Source organism: Marmota flaviventris, chromosome 2 (genome assembly GCF_047511675.1).
Source record: "Marmota flaviventris isolate mMarFla1 chromosome 2, mMarFla1.hap1, whole genome shotgun sequence".
NCBI classification, from domain to species: domain Eukaryota; kingdom Metazoa; phylum Chordata; class Mammalia; order Rodentia; family Sciuridae; genus Marmota; species Marmota flaviventris.
This window is the reverse complement of record NC_092499.1, coordinates 136,784,574-136,812,049: the sequence shown is the minus strand read 5'-3', so window position 1 is coordinate 136,812,049 and position 27,476 is coordinate 136,784,574. Positions and strand designations below refer to the sequence as shown.

The 27,476-nt window shown below is 49.1% G+C and overlaps 2 protein-coding genes across 8 annotated transcripts in view; one reads left to right on the top strand and one right to left on the bottom strand.

Moving 5' to 3' along the window:
* Nucleotides 1-1,313: 1,313 nt before the first annotated feature.
* The window catches only part of Hddc3 (HD domain containing 3), a 33,719-nt gene continuing 7,556 nt past the window's right edge, over nucleotides 1,314-27,476 (top strand). The window contains exons 1-6 of one of the 7 annotated variants that reach the window (XM_071608607.1): nucleotides 1,314-1,503; nucleotides 1,764-1,819; nucleotides 1,930-2,170; nucleotides 4,626-4,752; nucleotides 4,832-4,897; nucleotides 23,543-23,708. In XM_071608607.1, coding sequence (XP_071464708.1) covers nucleotides 1,344-1,503; nucleotides 1,764-1,819; nucleotides 1,930-2,170; nucleotides 4,626-4,752; nucleotides 4,832-4,868 — 621 coding nt within the window. In that variant the 5' untranslated portion in view covers nucleotides 1,314-1,343 and the 3' untranslated portion in view covers nucleotides 4,869-4,897; nucleotides 23,543-23,708. Of the gene's footprint in view, nucleotides 1,504-1,763; nucleotides 1,820-1,929; nucleotides 2,171-2,471; nucleotides 2,959-4,625; nucleotides 4,753-4,831; nucleotides 4,898-6,266; nucleotides 6,782-23,233; nucleotides 23,286-23,542; nucleotides 23,709-27,476 lie in introns of those variants that run through there. The other 6 variants (XM_071608608.1, XM_071608605.1, XM_071608606.1 and 3 more) reach the window with 6 other exon arrangements.
* Nucleotides 8,274-27,207, bottom strand: Man2a2 (mannosidase alpha class 2A member 2). The gene is made up of 24 exons (XM_027919963.2): nucleotides 27,011-27,207; nucleotides 26,562-26,763; nucleotides 25,596-25,745; nucleotides 24,718-24,975; nucleotides 24,502-24,646; nucleotides 24,206-24,377; nucleotides 23,683-23,810; nucleotides 23,279-23,452; nucleotides 22,715-22,901; nucleotides 20,232-20,409; nucleotides 19,795-19,997; nucleotides 19,462-19,644; nucleotides 19,223-19,337; nucleotides 18,954-19,021; nucleotides 18,622-18,787; nucleotides 17,740-17,976; nucleotides 16,903-17,025; nucleotides 16,514-16,628; nucleotides 16,090-16,223; nucleotides 15,748-15,889; nucleotides 13,826-13,959; nucleotides 11,284-11,478; nucleotides 11,023-11,133; nucleotides 8,274-10,320 (listed from the first exon to the last, which is right to left on the bottom strand). The coding sequence occupies exons 3-24, from the start codon at nucleotides 25,725-25,727 to the stop codon at nucleotides 10,168-10,170; spliced, it is 3,453 nt and encodes a 1,150-aa protein (XP_027775764.2). The 5' UTR covers nucleotides 25,728-25,745; nucleotides 26,562-26,763; nucleotides 27,011-27,207; the 3' UTR covers nucleotides 8,274-10,167.

Here is a 27,476-nt window from a genome sequence, read left to right as displayed (position 1 = left end):
CATTGGCCTGAAAAATAGACAAGTATTTAGAGACAAATATATCGCTATCTACCTACTCTTCAACTTCGAGGCTGCCATGGAAGCCCTGGGAATTCTGACGGTTCCATTTCAGGACCTCTGTTTTCAGCTTATGGAGCTTCCCTCCCTAACCACCGCAACGTGGCAACCACCAAATCTAGCTGTAAACCAAGGGTGAGTCTCTTCATTAACTTTCCTCCTGAGCCTCATCTCCCCCAGTTACCAGCCAAAACACAAAAACTACCTGTTTGATTGGAGTATACTTAGCAACAGGCCAATTCCAACTCACAGGAAAGCCAGCTGGGGCATCTCCAGGTCTCTATGACCCCTCATACCTCATAGCTGCCAGGTAATTCCCTAAGACAGGGAATTTCTCCAGAAGACCCAAGTCACTAGCCAGCAGAGTTAATTAAGTGTTATCACAGAACCTATCTAGGCTAGACAACATCATGCTCCAAAAACAACAGGGACAAGACTCAGCACCCCAGAGGCCCACAGCAGTTACCTAGAGACCAAAGCAGGGGCCCGATGGAACAAGAAAGCAACTCAAATTTTACCTGAACACTGAAAACAAAAACAGTCCTGTGGAAACACTACTGCTGACTGGAAGTCTAAATTTGAAACATTTAGGCAGGGCTCCCAGTTTAGGATCCAATTTTCCAGAAGGTCAGGCCCTAGGGTCTCTTAGGCCCAAAGGTGGAGCTGGTCGCCCATAGTAACAGGACCCACATCCTCAGGGAAAACTTTATGGAGCCCTTTGAAAATGTTTCAGAGCACTTACAGGTTAAAGATTGCCTTTAACTCTTGGTAGAAGCTGTCTCTGACTCTGAGACTAGTTGAATTGTTCCTTCTCTATGGACCCTGTATAGTCTCCTATGCCTTTGAGTACTGGACTTAGCACACTGTGAGGCCACTGCCTTATTTCCAGTTTGCCCTCCCACCTCTCTCCACAGATTATGGGCTCCCAAAGAACCAGACTATGTTTTTCTTTATTTTCTTTCTTTATTTTTATGTGCCGCTGAGGATGGAACCCAGTGCCTCACACGTGCTAGGGAAACGCTCTACCACTGAGTTACAAACCAGCCCCCAGACTGTTGTCCTTCTTGAACCCTCACTGAAGCACACTGAATAAGGACTGTGATGCTGAATGAAGCTCTCCATACCAGTCTTTCTCTGTGCCATAATTTCAGTTCCAAGAGGAACCAGTCTGTGGCAGCTTGTTAGAATCAGAGCCTCTCCAATCCCTGGGCCTCCGAGGCGCAAGGAGGCGCTGTAAACGCTCCAATCCAACTCCCCCTGACACAGTCCCCAGCGCCATCCGCGCGATGGGCTCTGAAGCAGCGCAGCTGCTGGAGGCTGCAGACTTCGCTGCTCGGAAGCATAAACAGCAGCGTCGGAAGGATCCAGAAGGGACCCCCTACATCAACCACCCCATCGGTGGGCGCGCCGATCCGGAAGCACCCCTAGCGGCGCCTGGGGGTGGGGGTGGGTACTGTGAAGGGCGTGCACCTCATTGAGCACCTACTTTATCCCAAGCTTTGTGTCAGACACTGTTTGTGCGGTATGATTTAAGCCTCACAAGAACCCGGGGCAGCAGGCATGATTATTCCCTTGGTTCGGTGAACACCCCAAGAGAATAAGGGACTCGCTCAAGGTCACTCAGCTAGTGAAGGGCTACATCTGCCTCTCCAAAATCCAAAACAGTGAGGCTGTCTCCGATCTTAATTCCTGCTTTGCCCTGCCAGGTGTGGCTCGTATCCTGACCCATGAGGCGGGAATCACTGACATTGTGGTCTTACAGGTAACTTTACCCCCTCTCTGCCAGGAGGTCAGGGTGGGGATCAGAGGTCCCTTTCAGCAATGGGCACCCCTTGGTTGACATCACAGGACTGAAAGGGAGCCTGTCCCCAGGCGGCCTTGCTTCATGACACAGTGGAAGACACAGACACTACCCTGGATGAGGTGGAGATGCACTTTGGGGCACAGGTGCGGCGCTTGGTGGAGGAGGTAACAGATGACAAGACTCTGCCCAAGTTGGAGAGAAAGCGGCAACAGGTGGAGCAGGCACCTCACAGCAGCCCAGGGGCCAAACTGGTGAAACTGGCAGACAAGCTGTACAATCTGAGGGACCTGAATCGCTGCACCCCTGAGGGTATGTTTCCCCACTGGTTCTGAGGGAACATGAAGAGATGTCCCCCTTCAAAAATCACAAGTTAGTCATATCAGTGGAGGGGGGGGCGTCTAGGCATTCTCAATTCCCCAAACTAATCCTACTAGAATAGTCTTCTTTCATAAGGTGAAAATACAATAGCTGGGCCAAGAGGAAGTTTTCAAGACAAATCATTCCGTCAGGAATTCATCTCATGGCCCTATACCAAGCCCTCCAATCAGTAAGCAAAAGGCAATGTTGTCCTTGGCATTACACTAGCAGGTTTCTGTCCACTCTTATGCAGGATGGTCAGAACATCGCGTCCAGGAATACTTCGAGTGGGCAGCACAGGTGGTGAAGGGGCTTCAGGGAACAAACCAACAACTGGAAGAGGCTCTAAAACAGCTGTTCAAGGAGCGTGGGCTGACACTCTGAGCAGTGCTGGGAGCCATGGGTGCTACTGACTCCAACCCTCCCATGCCAGACCGGATTCATACTTAAGTTTTTCAGTGCCTCCTGATCTCCCTCCATGCTTCACTCAGCCCAGATATTGAAGGTTAAAAATACTTGCTTTTTCTTACTCTGAAGGTTTCCCACCAACTAAACTGAGCCTGGAATGTGGGAAGCAGATGTACTCCCTCCATTTCTAACCCAGTCACTGCCCTCTCCTAAGTCCTGGGTCTGTTTACTATTTTGCATGGTGGGATCTCTAGCCCCTTAGAGACCTGTGCTTGTATAAACACTGGTTAGATGTCATCATGGAAAATAAAGCAAGTGGGGTAAAGTTTTAAGTTGCTCTCCTCCTTCCCCAGCCTCCTCAGTAGACACCGATATGTTGTAGGCTTGTCCTCCACAATGCAGGTTTCCAAAAATGTGTCCCCGGTGTCAGCTCCTTCTGATTGAGGGCTTCAACCCCTGGAGCCTGGCTTCCTTCTCACAGCTGGGCTGTGTCATTATAAGGGTCAGATTACGAGACAGACAGAAAGGGTCTTCATTAAAATAACTGGAAAGTAATACCAGCGCTTACTGGAAATCCTGCCTGGGCACTGAGAGGCCGAAGCCCCAATAGGAGACGGCCGGTGGGGGCTTCTATTCTCTACCCTAGACCGCCAGGTGATGGGCAGTCCACCTAGGAGTCGCTCTAAGAAATTGGGTGTTCCCGCGGTTGCTAAGCAACAGGAACTTCCGGACGTCCCGGAAGTGGCTTTGGGGAGGCAGTTCCGGTGAGTGAATCTGTTGTTGGTTAGCTGATCAGTGCTAAGCAGCTGGGGTTTTTTTAGTTGTCTTGAAAAGCTGTCAAACTAGGGACTGTTTCATGTAGGACCACGGTGGTTATTTATCCAAATGAAGGTACCAGTATAGGGTTCCTCGAAAAAAGTAGGTGAAGGGCAACAAAAAAGCTGACATTGAAATAAAACTGTCCCAGGTTTTGATGACGTTCAGCGTGATCCTCTTAAGGCAGACCAGGGTATGGTACATTTTGGTTTTAATTTAAAATCAGTTTTGCGTCGGGCACAGTGATCCACGCCTGAAATCCCAGCGTCTCCTTAGGCTGTGAAGCAGGAAGATCTCAAAATTCAAGGCCAGTCTGGGCAACTAAGCGATACCCTGGCTGGGGGTGTAGTTCAGTGGCTCAGTCCCCAGTAACAAAAAAAAAAAAAATTTGCGGAAGCGCAATTGCAAGATTTTTTTTTAAACTTCCTTACACTTAAAATATTAACGTAAGTTTGCACGCAGTTCACAATAACCAAATTATGGAATCAGCCCACATGCCTATCACAGGTGGATAAAGAATATGTGAAATATATACATAATGGAGTTTTACTCAGCTATAAAGAATGAAATTGTGACATTTGCTAATATGTGGATGGAACTGGAGAAAATGCTAAGTGGAATAAATCAGTCAAGGTCGAATGTTTTCTCATATACAGAAGCTAGAGTAAATAAACAGGAAGATGGAGAGGGGAGACACCATGAAAATGGGAGATCAGTGGGGAGGAACAGTGGAATGAGGTTGACCAGATTGTGCTGTGTGTGTGTGTGTGAATGTGCCGCGGTGAAGTCTATCTTTATGTGTAAAGTGTCAATTTATAAAAACAATAAATAGATGGGGGAAATGGAGTAAAGTGGAGAAGAAGGGAAACGTACTAGGGACGGAAATGGGTCAACTTCTATTCCACACGTGTGATTATGTCAAAATGAACCTATTGTGTGTAGCTCTAATACGCCAATAAAACCATAAATAAGTCTGCAGTTTTTAAGTGATTTGAAGTTAAAAATTTTAAAGTTTTAGGACGTTTAATAAACATTGATTCCCTCTGTACCTTTAGAATGCAAAGATGAAGACTGTCACAAGGTTTTTTTTGTTGTTGTTGTTTTGTTTTTTGTACCAGGGATTGAACTCTGGGGCACTCAACCACTGAGCCATATCCCCAGCCCTATTTTGTATTTTATTTAGAGACAGGGTCTCACCGAGTTTCTAAGCACCTCACCAGTGCTGAGGCTGGCTTTGAACTAGCGATCCTCTGGTCTCAGCCTCCCAAGACACTGGGTTTACAGGTGTACACCACCAGGCCGGGCACAAGGTAACATTTTTTTTTTTTTAAAGTTTTTTTTTTTTTCTTTTTAAAGAGAGAGAGAATTTTTAATATTTATTTTTTTTAGTTTTCAGCGGACACAACATCTTTGTTTGTGGTGCTGAGGATCGAACCCGGGCCGCACGCATGCCAGGTGAGCGCGCTACCGTTTGAGCCACATCCCCAGCCCCATAAGGTAACATTTTTAAAAGTTACTTCATATGTTTTTATAGACATCAGGAAAAAAAATTTTTTTAAAGAGATGTCTGGCTGTGTTACCCAGGCTGGTCTTGAACTCATGGGCTCAAGATCCTCCAGTCTCAGTCTCCAGAGTAGCTGGGATTATAGGCATTCACCACTGCACCAGGCAAAGGTTTTCTTTTGTTTGGGGTTTTCTTTTGGTGCAGTGGATCAAACCCAGGGACTCCTGCATGCTAAGCACCCACTTTACCACTGAGCTACACCCCCAGCTCTTAAAAGAATTTTAAGTTATGGTAAAATGTAAGAAAATCTACCATCTTAGCCATTTTTAAGTGCACAGTAGGTGGCATTAAGTAGATTCACATTGTGCCAGGATGGTGATGCACATCTGTATTCCAAGTGCCTTAGGAGGCCAAGACAGGAGGATCTCAAGTTTGAAGCCAGTCTCTGTGCAACTTAGCAAGACCCTGTCTCAAAAATAAGGGCTAGGGATGTAGCTCAGTGGTAGAGCACCCATGAGTTTAATCCCCAGTACTAGACACAAAAAGGAAAAAAATATGTATATTCACATTGTTGTTTAACCATCACTACCATCCAGCTTCAGAATTTTTTTCATCTTTATTTTTGTGTGTGTGTGTTCTATAAGTGATTGGAGCTTTATCACTAAAGTACATCTACACCCCAAGTTTTTTTTTTGTTGTTGTTGTTTGGTATGGGAAGGGCATGAGGCCTTTTACAAGGTCCTTTATCTTATTCACCAGAAAGAAGCCCTTAAGACCTAATAACCTCCCAAGGCCCCATCTCTTCATATTGTTGCACTGGAGATTGTTTCAACATGAATTTTGGAGGGACACACATTAAAACCATAGCACTACATTCTTACAAGGAAATCTTTCTTCTGAGGGACCTTCTCAAGTCCTCTACCCTGTTGTCAAATCTTCAATCCTTGTCACATTCTAGATACCTAGGAATCCTCACCCCCAGCTCAGGCATCCTGTGCCAAGGCTACTCTAATTATGTGGAGTTCACATTTAGTTCAGGTTTATTCTCTACTAGGGAGGTCCAAAGTCAGTAGCCAGTTTGGATGAACACTTTGTATTGCCCTATCGGTCCTGGCAATTATGATCTGGATTTTTTGCCCACTGACCTAAGTTATGCTTCAAGGGATCTGTCATCTCTTACTGAAACTTGCCCTTTGAATGTCCTTTGCACACATTTTCGTTAGGGAAGAACCAAGTTTTATGTTTTTGGTACCAGGAATTGAAACCAAGGGTGTTTACCCACTGAGCCTCATTCCCAGCCCTTTTTATGTTTTGATACAGGGTCTCCCTAAGTTGCTGAAGCTGGCTTTGAACTTGCAATCCTTCTGCCTCAGCCTCCTGAGTCACTGGGATCACAGGCATGCAGCATCCTTCCCAGCAAGAACAAAGATTTTGTTGGGAGATCTTTACCTTGGAGGATCTCATTCCTACTACTCTAGAATGACCCACGACTCCAGTGCTATTTCCTTTTGCTGACCACAATCACATCAGGCAGGTCAAGTTCGGGCTAAAGATGTTATCTGCACAGGTGTTCAAGGTTACAATCATGCCCTATGCAAGCCACATCTGAACACTGGGCCTGGTTCTTTCTGCATGGAAAGACCCAGCTCTTTGCCTGTGTCTGCCTTTCTTTCCATGCTTCCAACTAGACATACAACTCTTTCCACTTCAAAAGAAATGTGTGGTTCTAAGTAGATGAAAGGTTGCAGAAAGCAATCAAATCTTACTTCTGGGTGAAGTTACTTCTGGTTCTAGGTTTGATTAAAACCGTAAGCCTCAGTGCTGGAGCTCCATGATTAAGGGTTGTTGCTTGCTTTAAAACAGTAGGCCTAGGGCTGGGGTTGTGGTAGTGGTAGAGCGCCCACCTATCATGTGTGAGGCACCGGGTTCAATCCTCAGCACCACATAAAAATGAAACATATTGTATCCCACTTACAACTAAAAAATTAAAAAACAAAACAGTAGGCCCATTTACAAACCTTGTGCTCTCAAGAATCAACTGGATGCTTATTCAAAATGCAAATTCTAGCCTGGTACAATGGTGTATGCCTACAATCCCACTGGCTCAGCACCTCACTGAGGCCTGGTTGGGCAATTTAGTGAGACCTCAACTCAAAAATAAAAAGGTTTGGCATGTAGCTCAGTGGCATAGCACCCCTGGGTTTTTAATCACCAGTATCCCTCTATCAACAATAACATTCTTTGGTGTGGTCTCTTGCTCCCAGAGACCTCTTCAAAGGTTGTACCCTATGCACTAAAACAGGCTTTTGTTTCTTGCTACTGTTGCAGCATCAGACTTAGGACAGCTGTGGCTCTGCTCCAGACATCATTGCAACACCCAGACCAAAGGAGAATCCCTATTTAGGATAAGACAGAAACCCATACTTCCAACTAGGAACTCTGATGATCCCTGAACCACTTTTTTTTTTTTTGGACATTGAACCCAGGAGGGCTTTACCACTGAGCTAGATCCCTGGCCATTTTTGTTTAGAGACAAATTGCTGGGGCTGGCCTCAAACTTGGAATTCTCCTGCCTCAGACTCGACTGCTGGAATTACAGGCATGTGTCACCATGCCAGGCTCTGGACCATATCTTGAACAATGCTGCCTTATTATTTTAAAAGGCTAGTGTATAACATAATTCCTGTCAAGACAAATAATTTCACTGCACATCTAAGACCTCCAAAGATAATATCCTTTATTCTGCTAATTTCCTAGGGGTTCACAGATTCTCTCCTATCATTTCATTACAAATCATATACTAGCAAATAACACTTGCCGTAATTGCTTAGCAACCTTTACCAATATGGTTATAACTCCTATTCGTGGAGCTCTTCTGTGTACGAGGCACTATGCTAAGCACTTCACATTTGTTACCTTAGTTCTTCCATCAGGTTATGGACAGGATTCCACGAGCTATGGCCTGACATTGGCACAAAGATTCTGGCAAACCCACAAAAACTTGGCCTTGTCACTCTTTGAGATTTCAGATGGCTCCTGGCAGGCCCCCAGTGACTTTGAGGACCCTAAAGCAAATTTTCTAATCATACTGATTTTTACTACACCACAAATATTTTCTCCCACATCTGACATTTATATTTCAACCTGATGTTTCTCATAGCACAGAAACTCAATTGTGTGTGTCTGGTAAGATGTTTTTCTTTTTGGTTTCATGTTTTCAAAAGACCTTCCTACATCAGTTATAAAAATATATTTTCTTATTTTGTTTTTTTCCCCCTCTCAAACTAATTTTTGTGGAAACTGAGGTAGAGATCTTACTCTAATAAGTCATCTCAAAGTATTATTTATTAAATAATCCATCTTTTCCCCCATTTAAAATACTCCCATTTAAAAAAAAAAAAAATTTACCATATACTAAATCCCTATGTACCCAGGACTGTTTCTGGATTCTCCATACTGTCCCATCTGTCTGACCCAGTCTGTTATACTAATTAAATTCATGCTAGCCAGAGTCCTTTGGGAAATCTGGTAGGACAAGTGCCTTTTACCCACCTCAGTACCATCACTGGACTCATCGCCATTCGGAGATACCTTGATATTCTCATGCCTTTACTCTTCCAAATGAACTTCAGAAGCTACTGAATTTCAAAAAGTATCCAATCTCATTGGAATTACATTGAATTGAGCCGATTTAGGGAGAACCAAAATCTTTACAGGAACATGTTTAGTACTGGCTCAATTTACAGAATGCACTTCCTAGGTCTTCAGCCAATTCTGCTGGATTTCATAGGCAGGCTGCTTTAGGGTCTATAGATGATGGCAATTATAACCCTTCCTTACCTCCTTCACTTGACTTGTTGCAGGGGTAAGTAATGCCAGACACTGCTAAACCACAGCACCCCTGGCTAGTTTCTTACCCTCATTGGGAATGCTTATGGTGTTTGACTCTTCAGAGTGCCATTAACTGTTTCTGACATGGACCTTTTCTAGATTAGTAAGTTTCTTTCTTAGAATTTTAAGAAGGGGTGGATTTTATTTTTGTGGTGCTGGGGATCAAACCCAGAGCCTCATGCTTGCTAGGCAAACACTCTACTCACGAAGCCATATCCCCAGCCCTAGGGGGGGGGATTTTAAATTTTATCAAATATCTCTTCAGCATCTATAGAGACTATTATAAATTTTTCTCTATTATTTGAAGCTGAAATGAAGACTCATGAGCAGTCCTACCACTTCCTAATTTAGTCTACATATCCCTCATCCCCCGTGTCAAGAATTGAATACTGTAAAAGGATGGGCCAAAGGTGAGGCTTCGAGGCCTGCTAGGCATGGCACCGAAAGTCGTCTCAAGTTGCCCAAGCATGGAGGGTCTTGGAGGTTTCACTTTCTTTCCAGGACCAAACCCCTCATGATAGAAAGTTCTTGGGGGCAGTAGTGCAGAGAGTAAAGGGAACAAACCAGAGTCAGGTAGGGTGGAGAACCCCCGCTAAGCCCCAGCCACCAATCCCATTAATCAACACACAGACAAACTGCCCAATTTGAGATGGGGGTTTTGGTATCTGAAATGTTCTATGCCCTCTGGCCATAAGTCTCTAGTGAGTCCTTCCTGCCATCCTGCAGCCCCCACCAGGATGTGCAGGCCCAGTGGCATTTAGGGTAGAGCCATCACAGAAAGCAGAAAAGCCTTCAGGCCCTTAGGAGAAACTGCGATTCCTTCTACTCCTCCACCCCACCACTAACTGTGGGTCCCCATCCTTCTCTTCCCACTGATCCTGCTCCTTATACCAGGATACATGGTCTCTTCTTCACCACAGGATTCCCCTAGAGTAAGCTCTCATCTGTAGTCACCCGACACTGGGCCTTACCCACTTAGCTTCCCTGACCTCCTGTCTGTCCCCACTCCTCCCACATCCCACTTTGGGAAAAGGATGGGTACTTGAGCTTGTGCCCAAGCATGTGGCCACTCAACCCAGAGCAGAGTCTGGTACCATCAACCCCGATCAATGGCTTCCTCTCCCTCATCTCACCAGCATCTGCCCTACCTGCCCACCACTGGGCATTGCCCTAAATACAGAAGCAACAATAAACAAGATGAGGGGAGAGCCCAGTCTGTCAGGTTTTAGAGGCAGATTGGATGGGATACCCAGTGTGGCTTGTCCAACCCATTCTCAGTGTTAAGAGGCAGTCTTTGTGGATGAGCTTTTTCTTCAGGCCACAAGAAGCCTTAACCCAAGCGGAGGCGAAAGGTGGCGATCTCCATGGGTTCCAGATAGATGTCAGTGCTGTTGGAGGGTGAGGCTAGAGGGTACAATAGTGTCAAGGAGGTTGGCTGTAGGAATCCCACATCCAGGCCATGGAAAAGGCTACCTAGGGCTACCTGTGGAGAGAGAAGACACCGGGCTGTGCTAGATACTCCTAAACAGAAACACTTGTCATCTACATCACTAGTGTTAACTCTTTAGCAATCTGACAGAGTAACTCAGTATTAGAGTACTTGCCCACCATGTGCAAAACCCTAGTTTCAGCACTTCAAAAAAAAAAAAAAAAGCAACAAGGCTTCATACATATATACATTGGTATCCAACCTCCAGGGCTCACTGAGATTTGCTCAACCCCAAAGCCCATCTGTGGATCTCAGGGTGGGAACCATTTCACTGAGATGCAACCACTTTGAGGACAGTGACTAATCTCCTAAATCACCAGTGGCTTGCAAAGAGTCTGGCATATGAGGGCATTTAATGCCAACTGAAACCACAAATACAGCTCACAAAGGACCAGCATCATGGATTTAGTTTTACATGCCTGGTGTTACGTCCCTGTTCCTCAGGGAACAGAAGTTCTCTAGCTCCATGCCATGTCTGGAGCTGCCCCTACCAAGGCCTCAGTTACTGAAAACATGTGTCAATGGCTTCCTCCTTTCTCTATGGAAAGCCTTGAAATGAGTGACACTTTCTTCTTTCATCCTGCTGTCCAACCCCAGTCCTCTCCCCATAAGCTCTTGCTCTTATATTCCCAGTGCCTCAGCTTCCCTGCCTCCCCACATCAGGTGTTTCACCTTCCATCCCTGGGGCCCACTCACCTTGCCCTGGCTTGTGGTACAGTTGAAGCCCAAGTTCTTGGCCTCAAGGCTGCAGTCAAAACCCTTGCGGTGTAAGATAAATGCAGTGTCTGCTGAGGGCAAGTTATCTTCCTGGACAACAGGAGGAAAGACAATGACTGACAGGGCTCTGCAGAATTCAGAAAGGCAGCAATACCCTGCCCAAAAGGCAAGTGCTGGGAACAGGGAGTGAGGGGGACCAGAATTTGGTCCTGGAGGTTCTGAGCCCAAAGGGACACTCACCTCGCCTGGAAGCGTACGTAGGTTGAGCAAGTGGAAGTCACAGGGCAGTGCGGAAGCCAGAGGATGAAATGAGTGCAGACTGGAGCCTGGGAGCTGCCTCTTGGCTACGGGCAGGGCAAGCACAGGGGTATTCAGGTACATGGAGGTCAGGTGGCTGAGGAGGGATGGGTAGCTGGTAGAGCGGCCTTCTTGGACCTGCAAGATGGACCGGAGATATGAATGAGGGAGCAAAGCCAGGCTAATAGGTAAAGGTGAGGCAGAGTAACAGTACACCAGGCCAGTTCCTTTGGCAGGAGCTTTCCTGGTGTTGTCTGGATGCAGGCACTGCCTGGCTCCAGATCCTGCACCTTTAACTCTTCATTGTAACTACTTTCCATAATACCCAACTCAGAGGGCTATTTTACAGGCCACTTCTTCCCTACGTTTTATTATTATTTTATTATTACTCCAAAATATATCATGAGCAACATTCATCAGTGACACCTCCCATCAGAGATCCTCAGTGCAGGTGGGGAATGAAGACACTTCACCATGGAGGATGGGCCTTGGATGGACAAAGTGTTCTGAGCCATCCTGTGGTCTCCAATAACACACCATACCCACTGTGCCAGCTTGATGCCCAGGACAATGGTCCCCCATGGCTCTGCCAACTGAAGACGACTCCTTAAGATAGCTCCCCGACATGTCACACTCATGGATTTATGTGGAACTTTCCCTCAAAGCTGCTGCTTTTCTGTGTTCTGATTTCTGTCCCTATTACTACTCTCCTAGTTGCCCAGAATCTCACTTCCCTCTACTCTGATCTCCAGGGACAGGTGGTTACCAAACCCTCCTCCATTCCGCCTCTGCAGTATACCGTTAGCTACCCCAATTCCTTTCTCCCACCCATGGCCTGGTTCAAGTTCAACCCACCAACACTTCCTATTTGAACAACCTTCAAATTCTTACTCATGCCTGTCTTCCTACACACAAAGCCACCGGCTCCCTGCTGTTGGAATGATATGATGAGTAGAGTCCATGTAGTGTCCCTCCCTGCTCAGGTCTTTCCTTGGTGTCCAGATTCTTTGGCCAGACATTCATGGACTCTGCAGTCTGCCCCTACTATCCCACAATGCTGTATCCCAGCACTTGCCCACAGAGCTTTCTGTAATAATGGAAATGTACTGTAACTGCACTTAGCCAACTTGGGACCACTAATGATTTGAAATGTTGCCAGTATTAATGAAAAACTGAATTTTTAATTTCATTTTATTTGCATAGCCACATGTGGCTGGTAGCTACCATAATGGACAGTGCAGCTCCCACTCATATTCTTTCTTGCCTTCCACCCATTCCCTGGGGTGTGTGTGTTTGTGCTTTGATACTGGGGATTGAACCTAGGGGCACTGGATCACTGAATTACAATGATCCAGTGCCCCTAGGTTTTGATTTTTTAGTTTTTACTTATTTATTTTTGTATGTGGTGCTGGGGATTGAACCCAGGGCATTGTGCATGCAAGGCAAGCACCCTACCAACTGAGCCATATCCCAGCCCTTATTTTTTTTATTTTGAGACAGGGTCTCGCCAAGTTGGTTAGGGTCTCACTAAATTTTTAAGGCTGACTTTGAACTTGCAACACTCCAGTCTCAGCCTCTCAAGATGCTGGGATTACAGGCATGTGCCACCACGCCTGGTACCCAGTCATTTTTGAGAAAGCTTGCTAAGTTCCTGAGACTGGCCTCAAATTTGAGATTCTCCTGCCTCAGCCTCCTGAGTCACTAGGATTACACAAGTGTGCCACTGTGCCCAGCTCATGTGTTTATATCATAACCCCATTTATCAAAGCTGCTCTTGGAAGACACATCCTCCAAGAAAATTGTCCTTGATGTCTTCAGGACCAGCGGGACACATCCATTTCTACTCTGTACTTTTACACTCAGAGTTGACTCTACCCCTACTCACGGGGAAATTGCTAAAAGTCAGCAGCATCATATGCACTGATGGCCCCCTCAGGTCCTACAGCACAGCAGGGGCTCAGTATCCATGTGATTAAGGAGTGACTGAGCCCCAGACATGTGACACTAGACAGCAGGCTCCAGCTACAGTGACGGCTTGCTCATACTAGTTCTCTAGTCCCATCGCTGTCCCTTACCTCTTGGTCACTGCTCCTGCTGCTGTGAAAGATCAAGTCCCTAAACATGGCTGCCAGTTTGGAGAAATAGCCTGGCTGGTGGGGGCAAAGAAAGCCATGATTATGAGCAGGGTTGGAGCAGAAGGTTAGAAAATGTTGGGGCGAGGGGAGGGAAGAAGGATCACAGAGGAAGGTGGCAAATGAACATGAAGGGAACTTAGGAAACAGGATGCAGCCAGAAGAGGAGGTGCCAGGTTGCATGAGATGGATCACAAAATGACAGAAAGTCGCCCGCCACAACCCAGGAATTAAGCCCTCTCTGTCTATCCCTTGCCCTCCTCCACCTATGCTCAAATCCTTGGCCAGAACCCCAGGGCCACCCATAAGAACGAGCTTGCTCTGACTCCCTGGGCACTGGGATCAGATTTTACCTCACTGCCCACGGTTCGACGTTCTAACAGGAGGCGGAAACGGTTGCAGGTTCTCTTGTTGTCCTTGAGCCCTTGACCTAGTCCCCGGTTGTCATCCTGCATTAGCCGACGGTCTAAGATCACCTCCAGCTGGCCTGGGGAAGTTCACAGTGAGTCCACAGACTGCCATCCCAATCCCTAAGCAGACACTGGCCTAAGACAAGAATCCCAGCCCCAGGCCCTAAACCCAGTGAGGCAGACAAGAAGCTGAGTCATTCACAAACTAGGAGGGAGCTGAATGTGGGGCTGGTCCTGTGTCCTTGTTCTACAGATGAAGAAATAACAGGCCCCAAAAGGGACAGGCTGACCCTGGCCGCTCACTCTGTGAGTCAGGAGTCGGACCTAGGCTCAGGGGACCCAAGCAGGGAACCCTATTAAGACTGGCCACATGAAAAAAACAAACAGAAAACAGAGCAACACCATCTGTAGTGTGGCTGCAGATTCCCTCATTGGGGGCTGGTTTCTCAGACTGGGCAGTTCTGTTGTGACCAAAACCTGTTCTCCTACCCTTGCTCTACATGAGAACAGCTAGAAGGCCCAGCAGGCCAGACTTGGTCCTAACAGCCTTGTCTGTCAGAAGCTGGGTTGTACAGAGTCTGTGTAGGTCCAGTGCTCCTCATGCAGAGGTAGATCAGACAGGTTCAATGGGGCCTCTAGGCTGTCTTGGGGCAAAGAGATGGCAGATGACCACCTCAACTTTTTTTTTTTTTTTTGGTAGTACTAGGGATTAAACCCAAGGGTACTTTATCACTGAGCCCAGCCCATTTTTTTTACTTATGTTAAGTCTTGTTAAGTTGCCCAGGCTGGCCTGAAACTTGCCATCCTTCTGCCTCAGACTCCCAAAATGCTGGGATTATAGGCATGCAACACGGAGCAGGCTTCCCTCAGCTCTCCTGAGGGAAGGCCACACCAGCTTCTCACACAGAGATGGCCCTGCTTCCCTTTCACTTCCACAGCCCTGACTCTGACTTCTGTAGTCTTTTTACCATGAGCAATCACAGAAAGTCATCTCAAAACCCTAAAATGAATCCTTTGGATAGAAAACAATCATTTCTTAACACAAACCCAGCAGGGCAGAAGGAGATAATCAAGCAAGAACACTGAGCTGTAGTCAGGAATCATGAGGTGGAGCAGCTGGGGCAGAGGGCAGTGTAGCCACACTCGCTCCTAGGGGAAGAAGGCCCCACCCTTCCACCACGCCCACACACACAGCCTTGAACCCACAGCAATTCAGCCTTCACAAAGGCTCTGTCCCATAGAAGACTTCAAGGGCCAAATTTAATTTTCCCCTGAGGCTATGGGAGCCACCTGGAGCTCACCCAGCATGATCAGTGGCCAGCTCTGATTCCACACCAGTGCGCTTCATGCCTTGGTTTTTTTGGTTTTGTTTTTTCAATGCTGAGGATGAAACTCAGGGTCCAGCTTTGATTCTTTAAAGTGTCATCTTTTCTTCTATTGACCTTTAGCAGGTCATTAGAACGAGACAAATTTTTCTCCTTTTCTAAATATTTCACTATTAACATCAAGTATGCTTTTTAACTATCCATAATCTCATCTCTGGCCAGAATAAGGGTCACACATCTCATTAGAGAGTCACCATTTAATAACCTGATGCTTCTTGAGGGGACCTAACAGGACACCTGCCACTCAATGGCCACCCAGCTGCCTCCTCCAAGAGAGGAGAGAGCAATGCCTGCTTTCCTCCTATGGCCAGCTCTTGACGAGTGACATAAGCTGAGGATGGCTCATCCCTCCTGCAAGCACAGAGGTGATGCAGACAAGAAAGACACTGAGAGAGGCCTACAGAGTGGAGACCCTCAAGGGTGTGATGAGCTGCTCCTCCCTGCCTCACACCCTCTGCAGAGCTCCTATTCTCCACTCACCATCCCTGAGGCTGGAGACGCCCAAGGCCTGAGCAGTGTGTAGTGTGAGGCGCTTCTGTGCATCCTGGATGTAGGCCATAACTGGCATGGGGTAGAAGTTAGCCTGCAGGGGCAGCTTCTTTAGATACCTCCGGGGCTGCACCTGTGGGGCCAAGGCCAGCAGGTCAAGGGCATCTAGGGACTCTTTGGGTCTTAAGGCATCCCCAGTCTGAAGGTGTCCCTGATTACTCTCACTTCCAGTTTCTTCTTTTACATCAGGGTAGACCACCCCCCATGTCCTGTGACGGAGGCCAAAAGCACAGTCCAGGTCTACTCTGATTAGGGCTCCAGCCCAGGAATCACCTGAAAGCCATTGAGGTCTGTGAAGAAGGTTCCCTGGCTGTCAATGTCTGTGTGGATGCGCAGGGCCAGCTCCTTGTTGACATAGTCCCGGATGTCCACCATGGATGACACATCCAGAGACAGCCCCTCTACCCCTGGCACAGGGAAAAAGGGGAGGGCATCAAGAGGAGTGAGGATAGGCCATGGATGAGAGCCTGGGCCAGGAAATCAAAGCTGAGCTGGGGAGAGGCTCTGCCCAACCCCCACCAAGCAATTCCCAGGGCATTTTTGAATGACCTTTTCTCTAAGAGAATTAAACATACCCGTCTTATGTGAAACACCTGTTGGGAGCAGATGTGTAAACAAAGGAGGGGCAGGAGGAGCAGCACATGAGCCCAGGGAGCCCACACTTCCTTTCCCACCCTTCCTTGTTCGCAGGACTCACCAGGCAGGTTATAAAGCCGGACCACCTGGTGAACATGCTCATAGTAGGCAACCACCTCTGAGTAGAAAGGGCCTTCGGTGACACGCAGCACAGGGGGGTCCTTGGGGGAATAGGGCTGGAGAAAGAGCAGGTGGCCACTGAGCCCACAGTGTGGAAAGAAAAGCAGGAGTTGGCAGCCCAGGGTTGGGCGAGATGTCTCATCTCATCAGGGTCTGGCCTAACCACCCCGGGACTGAGCTGCCCAACCCGCCAACCTCCTCCAGGCATCGAAGACAAGTCTTCCTGCATGAAGTGATCATCCTGAGGGATGCCTATACCCCTCTTCTGGCCCTCCCTGATAGTGAAAAATACCAAGGCCTGCCAGGTTTTGTGAGACAACTCTCAGGTACCTTGGCCTCGCCGTCAGGCAGGAAGAGGTAGGCTCCACTCTTGTCCTTGGATGTACGAGTGCCATAGATGAGGAATTCCATGTTCATCTGCTGGTCCTGCTCCTCATCCACCCTTCGTATGCTCTGCCAAAAAACACAGCCCTGACCCCTGGCCCCACACCAGCATGTCAGGCCTGCCCCCTGGAGGGCACGGACTAATTTCCCCACGGAGCCAAGCCCAGTGCTACAAGTTTGGATCTTAAGTGTCTCTCAAAGGTCTGTGTATTAAAGGCTTGTTCTCTGTTGTGGGGCTACTGGAGGGAAGCAGAAGCTTTAAGAAGTAGGGTCTAGTGGGAGATTTTAGGTCACTAGAGGCATGCCCTTAAGGGGGAGAGTGAGTTCACTCACTCAGAGCCATGAGTGAACAGCTCTGCTCTAAGCTCCCCACCTGATGTTGCTGCCTCACCATAGGCCCAAAAAGCAGTGGTTCCACTCCTTTGAACTGTCCTAGAACCACAAGCCAAAGTAAACCTTTTTGCTTTGTAAGTTGATTACCTCAGATACTTGTGCATATTTTTTTTCCTTTTTTGTTTTTCATTTTGTGGTGCTGGAGATCAAACCCAGGATCTCGTGCATGCTAGGCAGGTGCTCTAGCACTGAGCTATGTCCCCAGCTATCTCAGGTATTTGTCACAGTAACAAAAGGCTAACATACCTAGCTTCCTCATGTTGTCAGCTTGGAGCAAAGATGGCCCATACCCAAGTCACTGTCAGGTGGCAGCAGCACTTGGGGTAGGAAAGCAGCTCTGCCCAACCCCACTGGCATGCACACCCTTTCCCACCACCCCTGGCCCTTTACCTTTGGGAGCCCAGTAAGGCCTGAGAACCAGACCTGCATGTAGCGGTTGCTGAGGGCAAAGTCACTGGATCCTGAGTCAATGACATGGAGAGGAAATGCATCATGCCTGCTCACAGAGAGCTGCCGGCCATGCAAGTAGACTCGCACAGAGGAGGGCAGTGTGCGGTGCCCATCCAGGCCCAGCTGTAGCTGCAGCACACCCAGGCCCAGGGCTGGCAGACGGATGGGCACAGATACCTGTGAGCACAGGAAGGGTGAGGAGGCATAGGCCATGGCCAAGGATCAATTCCAGATCCAGGAAGGGGAATTCTGGGGTACTGGGACATTTGCTTCCTAATAGTCTGAGCAAGCAACTACCCTGCAGGAGCCCTATCCCCTTCTCTGAAAATACTCCTTCTTGTCAGACTTAATCAGTCTCAAATGATACTTAAAAACTATAAAGTGGTAACCACACATTAAGCCTTCAACAAATATCTGTTGTGCTGTGACACATGCCTGTCATCCCAGCACTTGGGAGACAGAGGCAGGCAGATCACTTGAGCCCAGGAATTCAAGACCAGCCAGGGCAACAGAGCAAGACTCATAAATAAACAGACAGATACATAGATAAATATTTGCTGAATTAATGGATGAATGAAGAGGCCATTTTTATTATTACCATATCATCCTTCACTTTCCTTTCAAGGACAGAATCAAATCCTAAGAGTGACTAATCCTCTGGACAAGCCCTCTCCCAGACACCCATCCCCAGCCTGAGAAGTGAGAAAGGCACAGCAGAGAGGCAGGAACTAGATGTCCATGGGAGGGTAAGGCCCTGGCAAGAGGATACTGATTAGCAGAGGGGGCCAAAGCAAGGGCCCACCTGCCAAGCTCCTGCCTTACCTGGTAGACATCGGGGACCATGTCTGTGGCAGATCTCCAGTGTGCACTGATCTGCACAGCCAGGGGCTGACCCTCCTCTGAAAGAACACGCACACGGGGTGAGTTGACCAACAGGGACACCACAATGAGCCGCTCCTGTTCCAGTGGGTTGAACAGCACCACAAACCTGTGGGTAGAGGGTGGGCTGAGCCAAGGGGCTGTTGCCACCAGCAGCATGGCAGGAACAGCAGCCAGGACAGAACCCTGCAGTGGGTCAGCAAGTACAGAGGTGGAAAGGCACTGGAAGCCAGGGAGTGGCTTTGCCCCTCGGCCCCTGGCCTGATCTGGCTCACCTGGGTGAGGAATCCAGCTGGATCACTGTACGCTCTGGCAGGGCATCATGATTTAAGCGGGTGTCATCCTGGAATTAAGTGGGTAAACAGGGAAAAAACATCAAGGGGCTTGGCCAGCCTGTCCTGGACGTGGACCACCCACTGTCCAGGACACAGAAATCTCACCCCCAGACAGGAAAGGAAGAAAGAGTAACACACCCGAAATGACAGTTGTTGGGATGGCACCCCCGCATGCTGGAGGGTCCATGCAGATCCAGGAGGGGGCTCACCATTTGGAGGAAGGGTGCCTCAGGGTCAAAGTGGTAGGTATCCTTGTCCCCTAGCACCAGATAATGAGCTGCATTGATGATAACCTGCTTCAGGCCAATGAGGGAGCGCAGGAGCCTGTGGCAGGGTAGGAGAGGAGACAGGGAGGAGATGACCAAAGGGAGGCAGCCTGCCCGCTGACCACCCTGCACATCCTCTTCTTGGGATGGTGGGTGGGTGGGTGAGAGGAGACAGCTCCTACCTGACACCATAGTCCACCACCACTGCCTCCTTGGCAGTTCCAGTGATGGCATCATGGTGCTGAAAGAGCCCCAGTGTGCGCCGAGCTTCCGTCAGGAGGGTGAAGTCAGACAGTGGGTACCGGCTGGCTAGTCCAGAGCGGCGGGCGTGGGCCACAGCCAGGCTGTACAGAATCTCTGCCCCCCTAGTCCAAGAGAAGAGTCAGCTGCCTGCCCACTCCACTCTGAGGGGCCATCCACATTCATTCCCTTTCCTTTCCCAACACTTCTCTTAAGCCTTGGCCTCTTGCCAAGCCAACTCTACTCCCCCAGCCTGCAAGGGAGTGGGGTCTCACCGAAGGTGGGCTTCTAGGACTCGGTCCAGACTCTTGTAGAAAGGTCTGGAAGTATAATAGCCTGTCCAGTAATGGTCCTCACGGTCCGCGTAGGAGAAGAAATCCCCGCTTAGCACAGGAAACCCTGGGGGCCGGGCCCCTGGTTCCACGCCTGTCCTCTTGTATAGAGCGTCAAAATAGTCAGAGAGGGTGCCAAACTGGGCCTGTGGGAACCCAAAAAATGAGCTCTCATGAGTTCCAGAGCCTCCTGGAATTCTGGTCACCAGTGCTGCAGCTGTGGAGGTCCACCTCAGCAGAGGGCATACCTTCTGGACCTAAAATAAAAGCTGGGGAGCAAGAAGTGAATTTTGACATAAAAGGGGAACCCTTGCTTTGGAGTAGCTAACGGGGATAGTCAGAGGAAAGCCCTCCTCCCTCAGCAATGCACCACCCCACACCTGCACGTGGAGTTCAGGCTTGCTGTTGAGGAAGTCAAAGAGCCGCTGGTAGTTGAAAAACTGGGCATCCCATTCCTGGGGCTTGTCATATCGGAAGTCATCGCCCAGTGGCACCAAGAGGACATTGCTTCGGAAGAGCCGAGACTTCTTCCTGTACTGGTCTAGGAGCAGGGCTGCCCTGAAGCAGGAAAGGACACAGGTTCCATATGAAGTCTCAGGGCTAAGAGATCTCCAAGCAGAGTCACCTCAAGAGTCAGCCCACTTTGAAACACCACTACGGAGTTGTTGTTCAGCCTGCAGATAGACACTTCCTGAGACAGGAAGCCCAGTCCCAGTGTTCTCTGGGACATTTCTGAGAACAGAAGAGTTCTTATCCTAGGCTGCAGTTGATGGCTTCAATTCCCTGATTCCACTTACGCCCTGTGACACAAGACAAATCAGTCCTTCCCCACGATTATCCTTCAGATACATCAAAGATGTGCTCATGCCCCTCGAGCTGTCAATTTGGTTCCTGGAGAACAATTTAGAATCTGCTCACCAGCAGTTCTCTGGCCAGTGACCTGAGTCAGGGCCCAGCACCTCATATGGAGGTCCACAGAGGGCAGACCCACTAGAGGAAGGCAGAACCACCCTCTTCAGCCAGGTCAGGACCCCAGAGAGCAGTGTGCAGAAAACTTCACTATCACCATGCTGATGGTCAGTTTCCATAGTTCTAAGTATGTAGGTTTTTTTCCTTTACCTGAACTCACATGTTCTGTCTTCTGAAGCTAAGATGGAATCCTACATTTCTACCTGTTAAACCCTATCTGTCTTTTGGGAATCCCAGTTCTGAAGCTCCAGTGAACAATGCAGCACAGTACTATGGTGAAGAACCCAGACTCTGGAGCCAGATTTTGCTAGCTGAGTGACCTTAGGCAAGTAACTTAACCTCTTAGGGCTTCAGTTTCTGGAAAAATGAGGAAAACATCAGTATCATTACTGACACTGATGTCATTAACCCCCATGATGTTATGAGAATTAAAATTAATTGAATGAATTAATATTTAAGCAAGCATTTCAAATAGTGCCTGGCACATGGGAGGAACCATATACAAACATTTGCGTGTGTTTTTTCATCCATAGTATGGTTAAAATCAATAGAAAAATAGTGCCCCATAGCATATCATTGGAAAATCCTTTCTGTTTTCAGACCAACCTGTTAAATGACATGTTATGGATATCACAGTCCTAGCAGTCACTAATCTAACTTAACAGGACAAGACCAGCTTTTTCTGTTCTATTTGGTTCTTAAAGAAAGGACTCCTCAAAGACCAACTACCCCTGATTTATCAGCTTAGCAAGCCCTTCAAAGGAAGAAATGTGGTTTTGTCTCCTGGCCTGTTCTCTGTGAACTGGGGTCAGAAACACAGATTGTCACTGCTGCTTTAGGAAAAACCACACCTACTTAATAGACCTATATTCCTGCCAGCAATCAGCATTTAGATTCCTGGAAACAAAAGACCATTTTCTTTCTCCTTTGGTCATAGGCCTCATCTCTTGTACATCATAGAAATCACAGCATTGCAACATAAAAACCAGTTCAACTTGTTATATTCTTGTTTTTTTGTTTTTTGTTTTTTTGTGATGCTGGGACTCCAACCCAGGCCCTCACAAATGCTACCACTAAGCTACTCCCACAATCTTCAAATTTTTTATATTCTGGTGTTTGTTTTTTTTTAGTGGAATCCAGGGGCACTTTACCACTGAGCTATATCCCCCACCCTTTTTGAGACAAGGGTCTTGCTCAATTGCCCAGGCTGGCCTTGAACTTCAGTCTTTCTGCATCAGTTTCTTGAGTCACTGGGATTACGGGCATGTACAACCACGCCCAGCAATGGCTCATTATTTTCTGAAGGTTTTCACTGAATCACTGTTTAGATCATGTTTAATCAACACTTTCTTAGTGGATTTCAGCCACTTTCCTAGTGCTGATTTCAGCCACAGTGATATCTTTGAGAGTCCGCAATTCTTTTCTCACAGGGACAAGTCTGTTTCCTCAGGGGGACTGAATACAGATCTGAATGGAATTCAGGTCCACTGAACACAGATCTTGGCTGACTTTGAGCCAAGTTAGAATATCTGAGCCAAATGAAGGCACATTTGCCTCAAGTTTGTAAGAAATTGTACCAGTTTAATAATCATTCATCTGAGGCAGTCAACTGGCTCTGACAGCTTGCTGGGACACCAGAAAACATACTTCTTGGGGAAAATAAAAGTGTTCTGTAAAAGGCAGTTCCTTAGCACATTCTAGTTTTCTAGGAAGACTTCACAGCCACCACTGCAAATGCTGCAGGCCTGAACCCACTCTGAGCCCATACTCCATTTTCCAGATACCACCTGCACCATGCAGTCCCCGGACTCAGCAGAGCATGGCCAGGTCTCCTGACTCCTCTACGGAGCAAAAATGCTAACCCCATGCCCAGGCCAGAGCTGGAAACAGATACCTTTCTGCCACATTGGCCTCTGTGATGGCCCGGGGTGGCACTTTCCAAGGGCAGTTGATGCGTCCACCGGGCAGGCGTTTGAAATCAAACTGGCAGCAGATCTTGGGATCTGGGCCACAGGTATGAGGGACATCATAGCTGTAGAAGGGCATCATGTGGCAAAAGATGTCTGTGCTGGAATCCGAGTCTGCAGAAGACACATCACGTGGTCAACCAATGGCAAACAGCCTCAGGAATTGGGCATAGGGACTCCAGGAAGGCATGGATCTGCATAAGCTAAAGGTCGCCTGACAGGAGGGTCCAACTGGATTTAGGCTGTACACGACATACAGGACAGGGGACAGGATATGTGGGGCTCCAGGGCCCACAGGTCCTGTAGGGGAAGTCCTTGCACAGACAGCAGCCCTGTAGAAGCCACAGGTCAATGTGACCCTCCCCTAGCTTAAAGGAGAGATAGCTTCTGCCAGTCTTCCCTGAGAAGTGGAGTCTTATTTCTGACATCCCTGATCTTCCCCCCAGGGAAGTCTATGCTGCTTGGACCCCCTCTACCCTACCTGGCCTTACCCCAAGTCTGTCTCCACATGAACTCCAAGCTGTGGGTGGCAGCAAAGTGCTTCTTAATGGCATAATGTACCCTCTGGATCAACATGCTGGTCAGGTTGGCACGGCGCAGCAGGTAAGGCATGGTGGAGCTGTGTCCAAATGGGTCCACTGCCCAGCCAGAGCGTGGGGTTGCACCTAGGCAGGGTATGTAACCAGAGGCTCTGAACACCTCAGGGCCTGGCCTCTGGGCTCCCAGGTCCTAAGATCTCAGCTCTTGCCTTGCAGGGAGAAGATGCCATATGGACAGGCCCATGTTAACCTTGAGAAGAACTACCCCCTGACAATCCCTGTGCCTTACAGCATCATGTCACAGCACTCTGGGCCAAGCTATGGGGCCAGAACCCCACTTCTGGGCCTGGACTTACCAAGGTTTCTCTCCAGCCACTGGTGTCCCTCAATGAGCTGGTCAATCAATGCAAAGTAGTGGGAGTTGGCCTCATCTGGCATCACCCAGCCTCCTGTTGCAATCTCTAGCTGCCCATTTCCCACCAGCCTGAAGGTAAAGATGCATACTTAGCATGGGGTGGGGATGCTTGCCCAGTCCTGCCAACCAGAAGATGATGCTAGTGCCTGCATGTTCTGGCCCTACTAGGCTGGTTCACTCAAATCCAAGACTAAGAGAACACACACTTGCCCTCCTTTCCCTCCAGTCCAACCCCATGTTGTCCTGGCCCTGCTTATCTTGGGACTTTTGGGGGAAGGCCCCATGTTTCTTCTTCACTTATACTCAGACAACTCTGATATCTAACACTAGTGGCCCTCAAACCGTTGTTCCTCATTTCTGCCCCAGCTCCCTGTGTCTCTTCTTGCCACCTCAGCACCCACAGTATGAGACGAGACCTAGCCATTCAGCTCAGGCCCTCCAACGCCTCCCTAACTGCTACTGGCCTTCGGACTGCTGCTCTCTTTTGGGCATTGATGTTGTCCCACCACTTGGCAAAGAAGGAGACTTCTGCCCAGAGGAAGCGCCGCCGGGAGTCCTCCTGTAGCTTGGATACCATGCTGTTGAGGATGTGTTGGGTCTGCTCTGTGTAGTACTTGTCAAAGGTCTTGATCCAGCCTGGGGAGCCAACAGAGTCTCCTGAAGATACCACCTTCTTCAATGATGCCATCTGCCCCTTCCTTACGTTTGCCATGAGAAAGCCCACTCCACACCCCCTCTTCTATGCCTACTAGACCTTCACCTGGGTCATTGTGTGAGTGGGGCACCACAAACACCTGCAGGTCTTCAGTATCCCAGTCATGTGGGCTGTAGGAGATGTCAAAGCCTTGCCTCCAAACGCCGCCCTCCACATTGTCAAATGGCAACTCTTCTGACACAGTTAGCATCTGCCAGGCAGGAAGGCAGTTCAGTGTCCCATCTGTGGTCACTGCAAGTCCCTGCCAGCTCTGATTCTTACCTGTAGCTCTGGCTTCTGGCCCCGGTCCTCCAAAGCAAACTGGCAATCCTGGGGGGAGATGGAGAAGAAGCTGGGCCGGGGCTCCGGGGGCACCACCCAGGATCCATTGGCTGTGTGGTAGGGCAGCAGAGCAGGTGGGCCTTCTGCATTGGCTGTCAGCTCCAGCACAGAGTCCTTGATGTGGCTGATAATTTCATGGTTCTCCTCCAACAGCTGCTCCAGCTGCTCAATGCGATTCTGCAGCACAGAAATTTGGCTCTGCCAGAAAAGCAAAAAACAATCACCCACAGCTCCTTATGCCATAGGGAAGGTCTCTGCTTAGTGTCTACCACCTGAGGCCTGACTATGAGCCCACTCTCCTCAATCAAAGCTAGACTGCAAGCGTACATGGATGGAAAGTTCTGGGAACCTCTCTACTAAGGACTAAGATCCATTTGGGTTAGAAGTTCTGTCACTTTCTAGCTCACAGATGGTAAAGGTTTCCTCTCACATGCCAATGCTCAATGATCAGTATTGCTTTTTGGAGCATGGAGCTGAGGATTGCACTGGGACTTAATGGGAAAAAATGCTGCAATCAATCAGCAACGTCTGCCAAAAATTCAGGAGGACACTTCATTTTTTTTTCTTCATTCTTTTTGTCATCACTATTTTTTGCTTCCTATTGGGGCTGGGATGTAGCTAAGTGATAAGTGTGCATGTTTAGCAAGCACAAGGCCTTAGGTTCAATCTCCAGCATAAAACAAAAACGAAAACAAAACAAAAACTTGCCTATTGAAAAGTAATGTTCCTGTCCTGGGCTGACATAACTCTCCAGTCCAGGTGACAACCTGAACTCAGGTGATTTGTATATGAAGAGATTAGCAACCAGGCTTACTCACCCGTGGGAAGTTTCCACCATTCTGGTGTCGGGTGGGATCATGCTGTACTCTGTCCAGCATGAGGTACAGCGAAAAGACTGCCACGCAGAAGATAGCAGCCCCACACACTGTCACCTGCTTTTTCAGCTTCATACTGGCCTCCACACACCCCTAGCAGGAGAGACACCATCTGTAGCTCTGGCATGTAAAATCCCTTTGGTATCTTCCCACCAAATAGTTCCCAAGGGCTGTTCCCAAGGAACACCTATTTACCTGGCTCCAATAAAAAGCTAACTCCTAAGCACAAGATCCCAACATTAGTTAAGTATCCTGACCCAACCCTGATTTTATTCTCTTGCTTCAGATTCCAAAAGCACAAGCAGCACATCTGGGACTGGTCCTGTCTGGTCCTGGAAACAGCTCTACCCCTAAGGTAGGATGATGCCCCCTCTCAGCTGATGATGTAAAATAGGTTCAAGAAAACAGAGTCCCACCTCTAGCCCCACATTTCACTACACAAATTCCTAATTGCAATCAGCTTTCCCCTGGGGCCTGCCCACAGGTGGAGCCTGTACAGGTTCCTTGGCCTTGTGCTTCTCCTTTCTAAGGAATAAACTGGTCTCTGATTTAAAGGTATAGCCAGAGGCCAAGAGGCAGAAAAGCCTTTCCACCAATCCTCTTGGATCAGACTGCCACTTAGCAAAAACAGTCTTTCGCACAGATCCTCAGTAAAAATAGTGAATGAATTTCTTTATAGAAAAGATGATGCTTCTGTTTCCAACATAAAGCTAGTCCTCTCTGTTCTTTCCGTTAGTACTAATTCCTGTAGTGCAAAACTTTCAGTCCTGGCTTATAGAAGCTGTACGGGATCCCTGGGAAGCCAGCAAGATGCTGAAAGTCCCCTAGGTAGGGAGAGGCATAGCAGCTAGGCTGTGGGACAACTTCTGAGGACCGGAACAGCTGCCACCGCGGCTGGCCCCTACTTGCCTGGCAGGCGGAGGGAGGGCTCTAGCTGCCCACTCGGGCGTGGGCGGGACCACGCTCCCGAGACTTCTCCGGGCGCCCTGGGGCAAAGGAGCTCTGTTGCCTCTGCGTTGTGCCCTACTTAGCGCGATCTGATTCCTCTCAGGAGCCTCTGGGCAATTATTTTTAGCCCCTGGAGTCAAGGTCCAGGCCAAAGTGGGTGGAGCTGGAGGAAGAGAGTTGGATCACAGGAGGGCTAGCACCTGCCGCCGGGTCTTCTTCAGCGCGCCCAGCCCCCTCCCGGGCCTCCCGGACTCTGCCCGCGCAGGAGACCGGAACGTCAGCTGCTTGGGCCGGGCCTTCCGCCCGGACCGACCTCTCAGCGCAGCGCGGTCTCTTAGCGCTCTAGTCGTCCAAGCCCGGCTGAGGCCGAATCAATTGGAACCCTCCCCCGCATCCGCTCGGCCCATTACCGTCTGCAGCTGGCCTCCGCGGCGCTCGGGACCCCGCCGGCCAAGCCGCGATCCCTCACATCCCTGGGGAAGGCGATCCCGCTCAGGCAGCGACGCAGGCGAAAGGCGGACTCCCGCCCACGGTTTCAAGCGCCGCAGCCGCGCTCCCGTGGGGGCCAAGGCCGCCAGCGCGCTCCGGTGCGCCCGCGCCGGTCCGCCAGCCTCTAGCGGCCACCCGGCCGAGCAGCGTGCGGGGCGGGGACACACGCGCCGCGTCCCCGCGTGCCCCGCCCCGCCAGGCCCTACCGCCTCCTAAGTGAGCCCCGCAGCCCCCGCCCTGCTCCAGCGGCGCTGCTTGTCCGGTTTGGGCCCGGCTGCCCGAGCTGCGGGCGCCAAGAATCCAGGTGCCGGCGCCGGGGCCGCACTGCGCAGCCGCAGCCCGAGACCGGCCTTAGCGCGCTGCGGAACCTGAGCTGGGGCGCGCAAC

What these genes read in the sequence shown, in the direction of transcription:
- Man2a2 (XM_027919963.2), bottom strand. Translation starts at nt 25,727, where the DNA reads ATGAAGCTGAAAAAGCAGGTGACAGTGTGTGGGGCTGCTATCTTCTGC. An exon ending in TGGTCCCCGATGTCTACCAG is followed by an intron (nt 17,977 to 18,621) that starts GTAAGGCAGGAG and finishes CTGTGCTCACAG; the next exon opens with GTATCTGTGCCCATCCGTCT. An exon ending in CGTCTCCAGCCTCAGGGATG is followed by an intron (nt 13,960 to 15,747) that starts GTGAGTGGAGAA and finishes GAACTTCCCCAG; the next exon opens with GCCAGCTGGAGGTGATCTTA.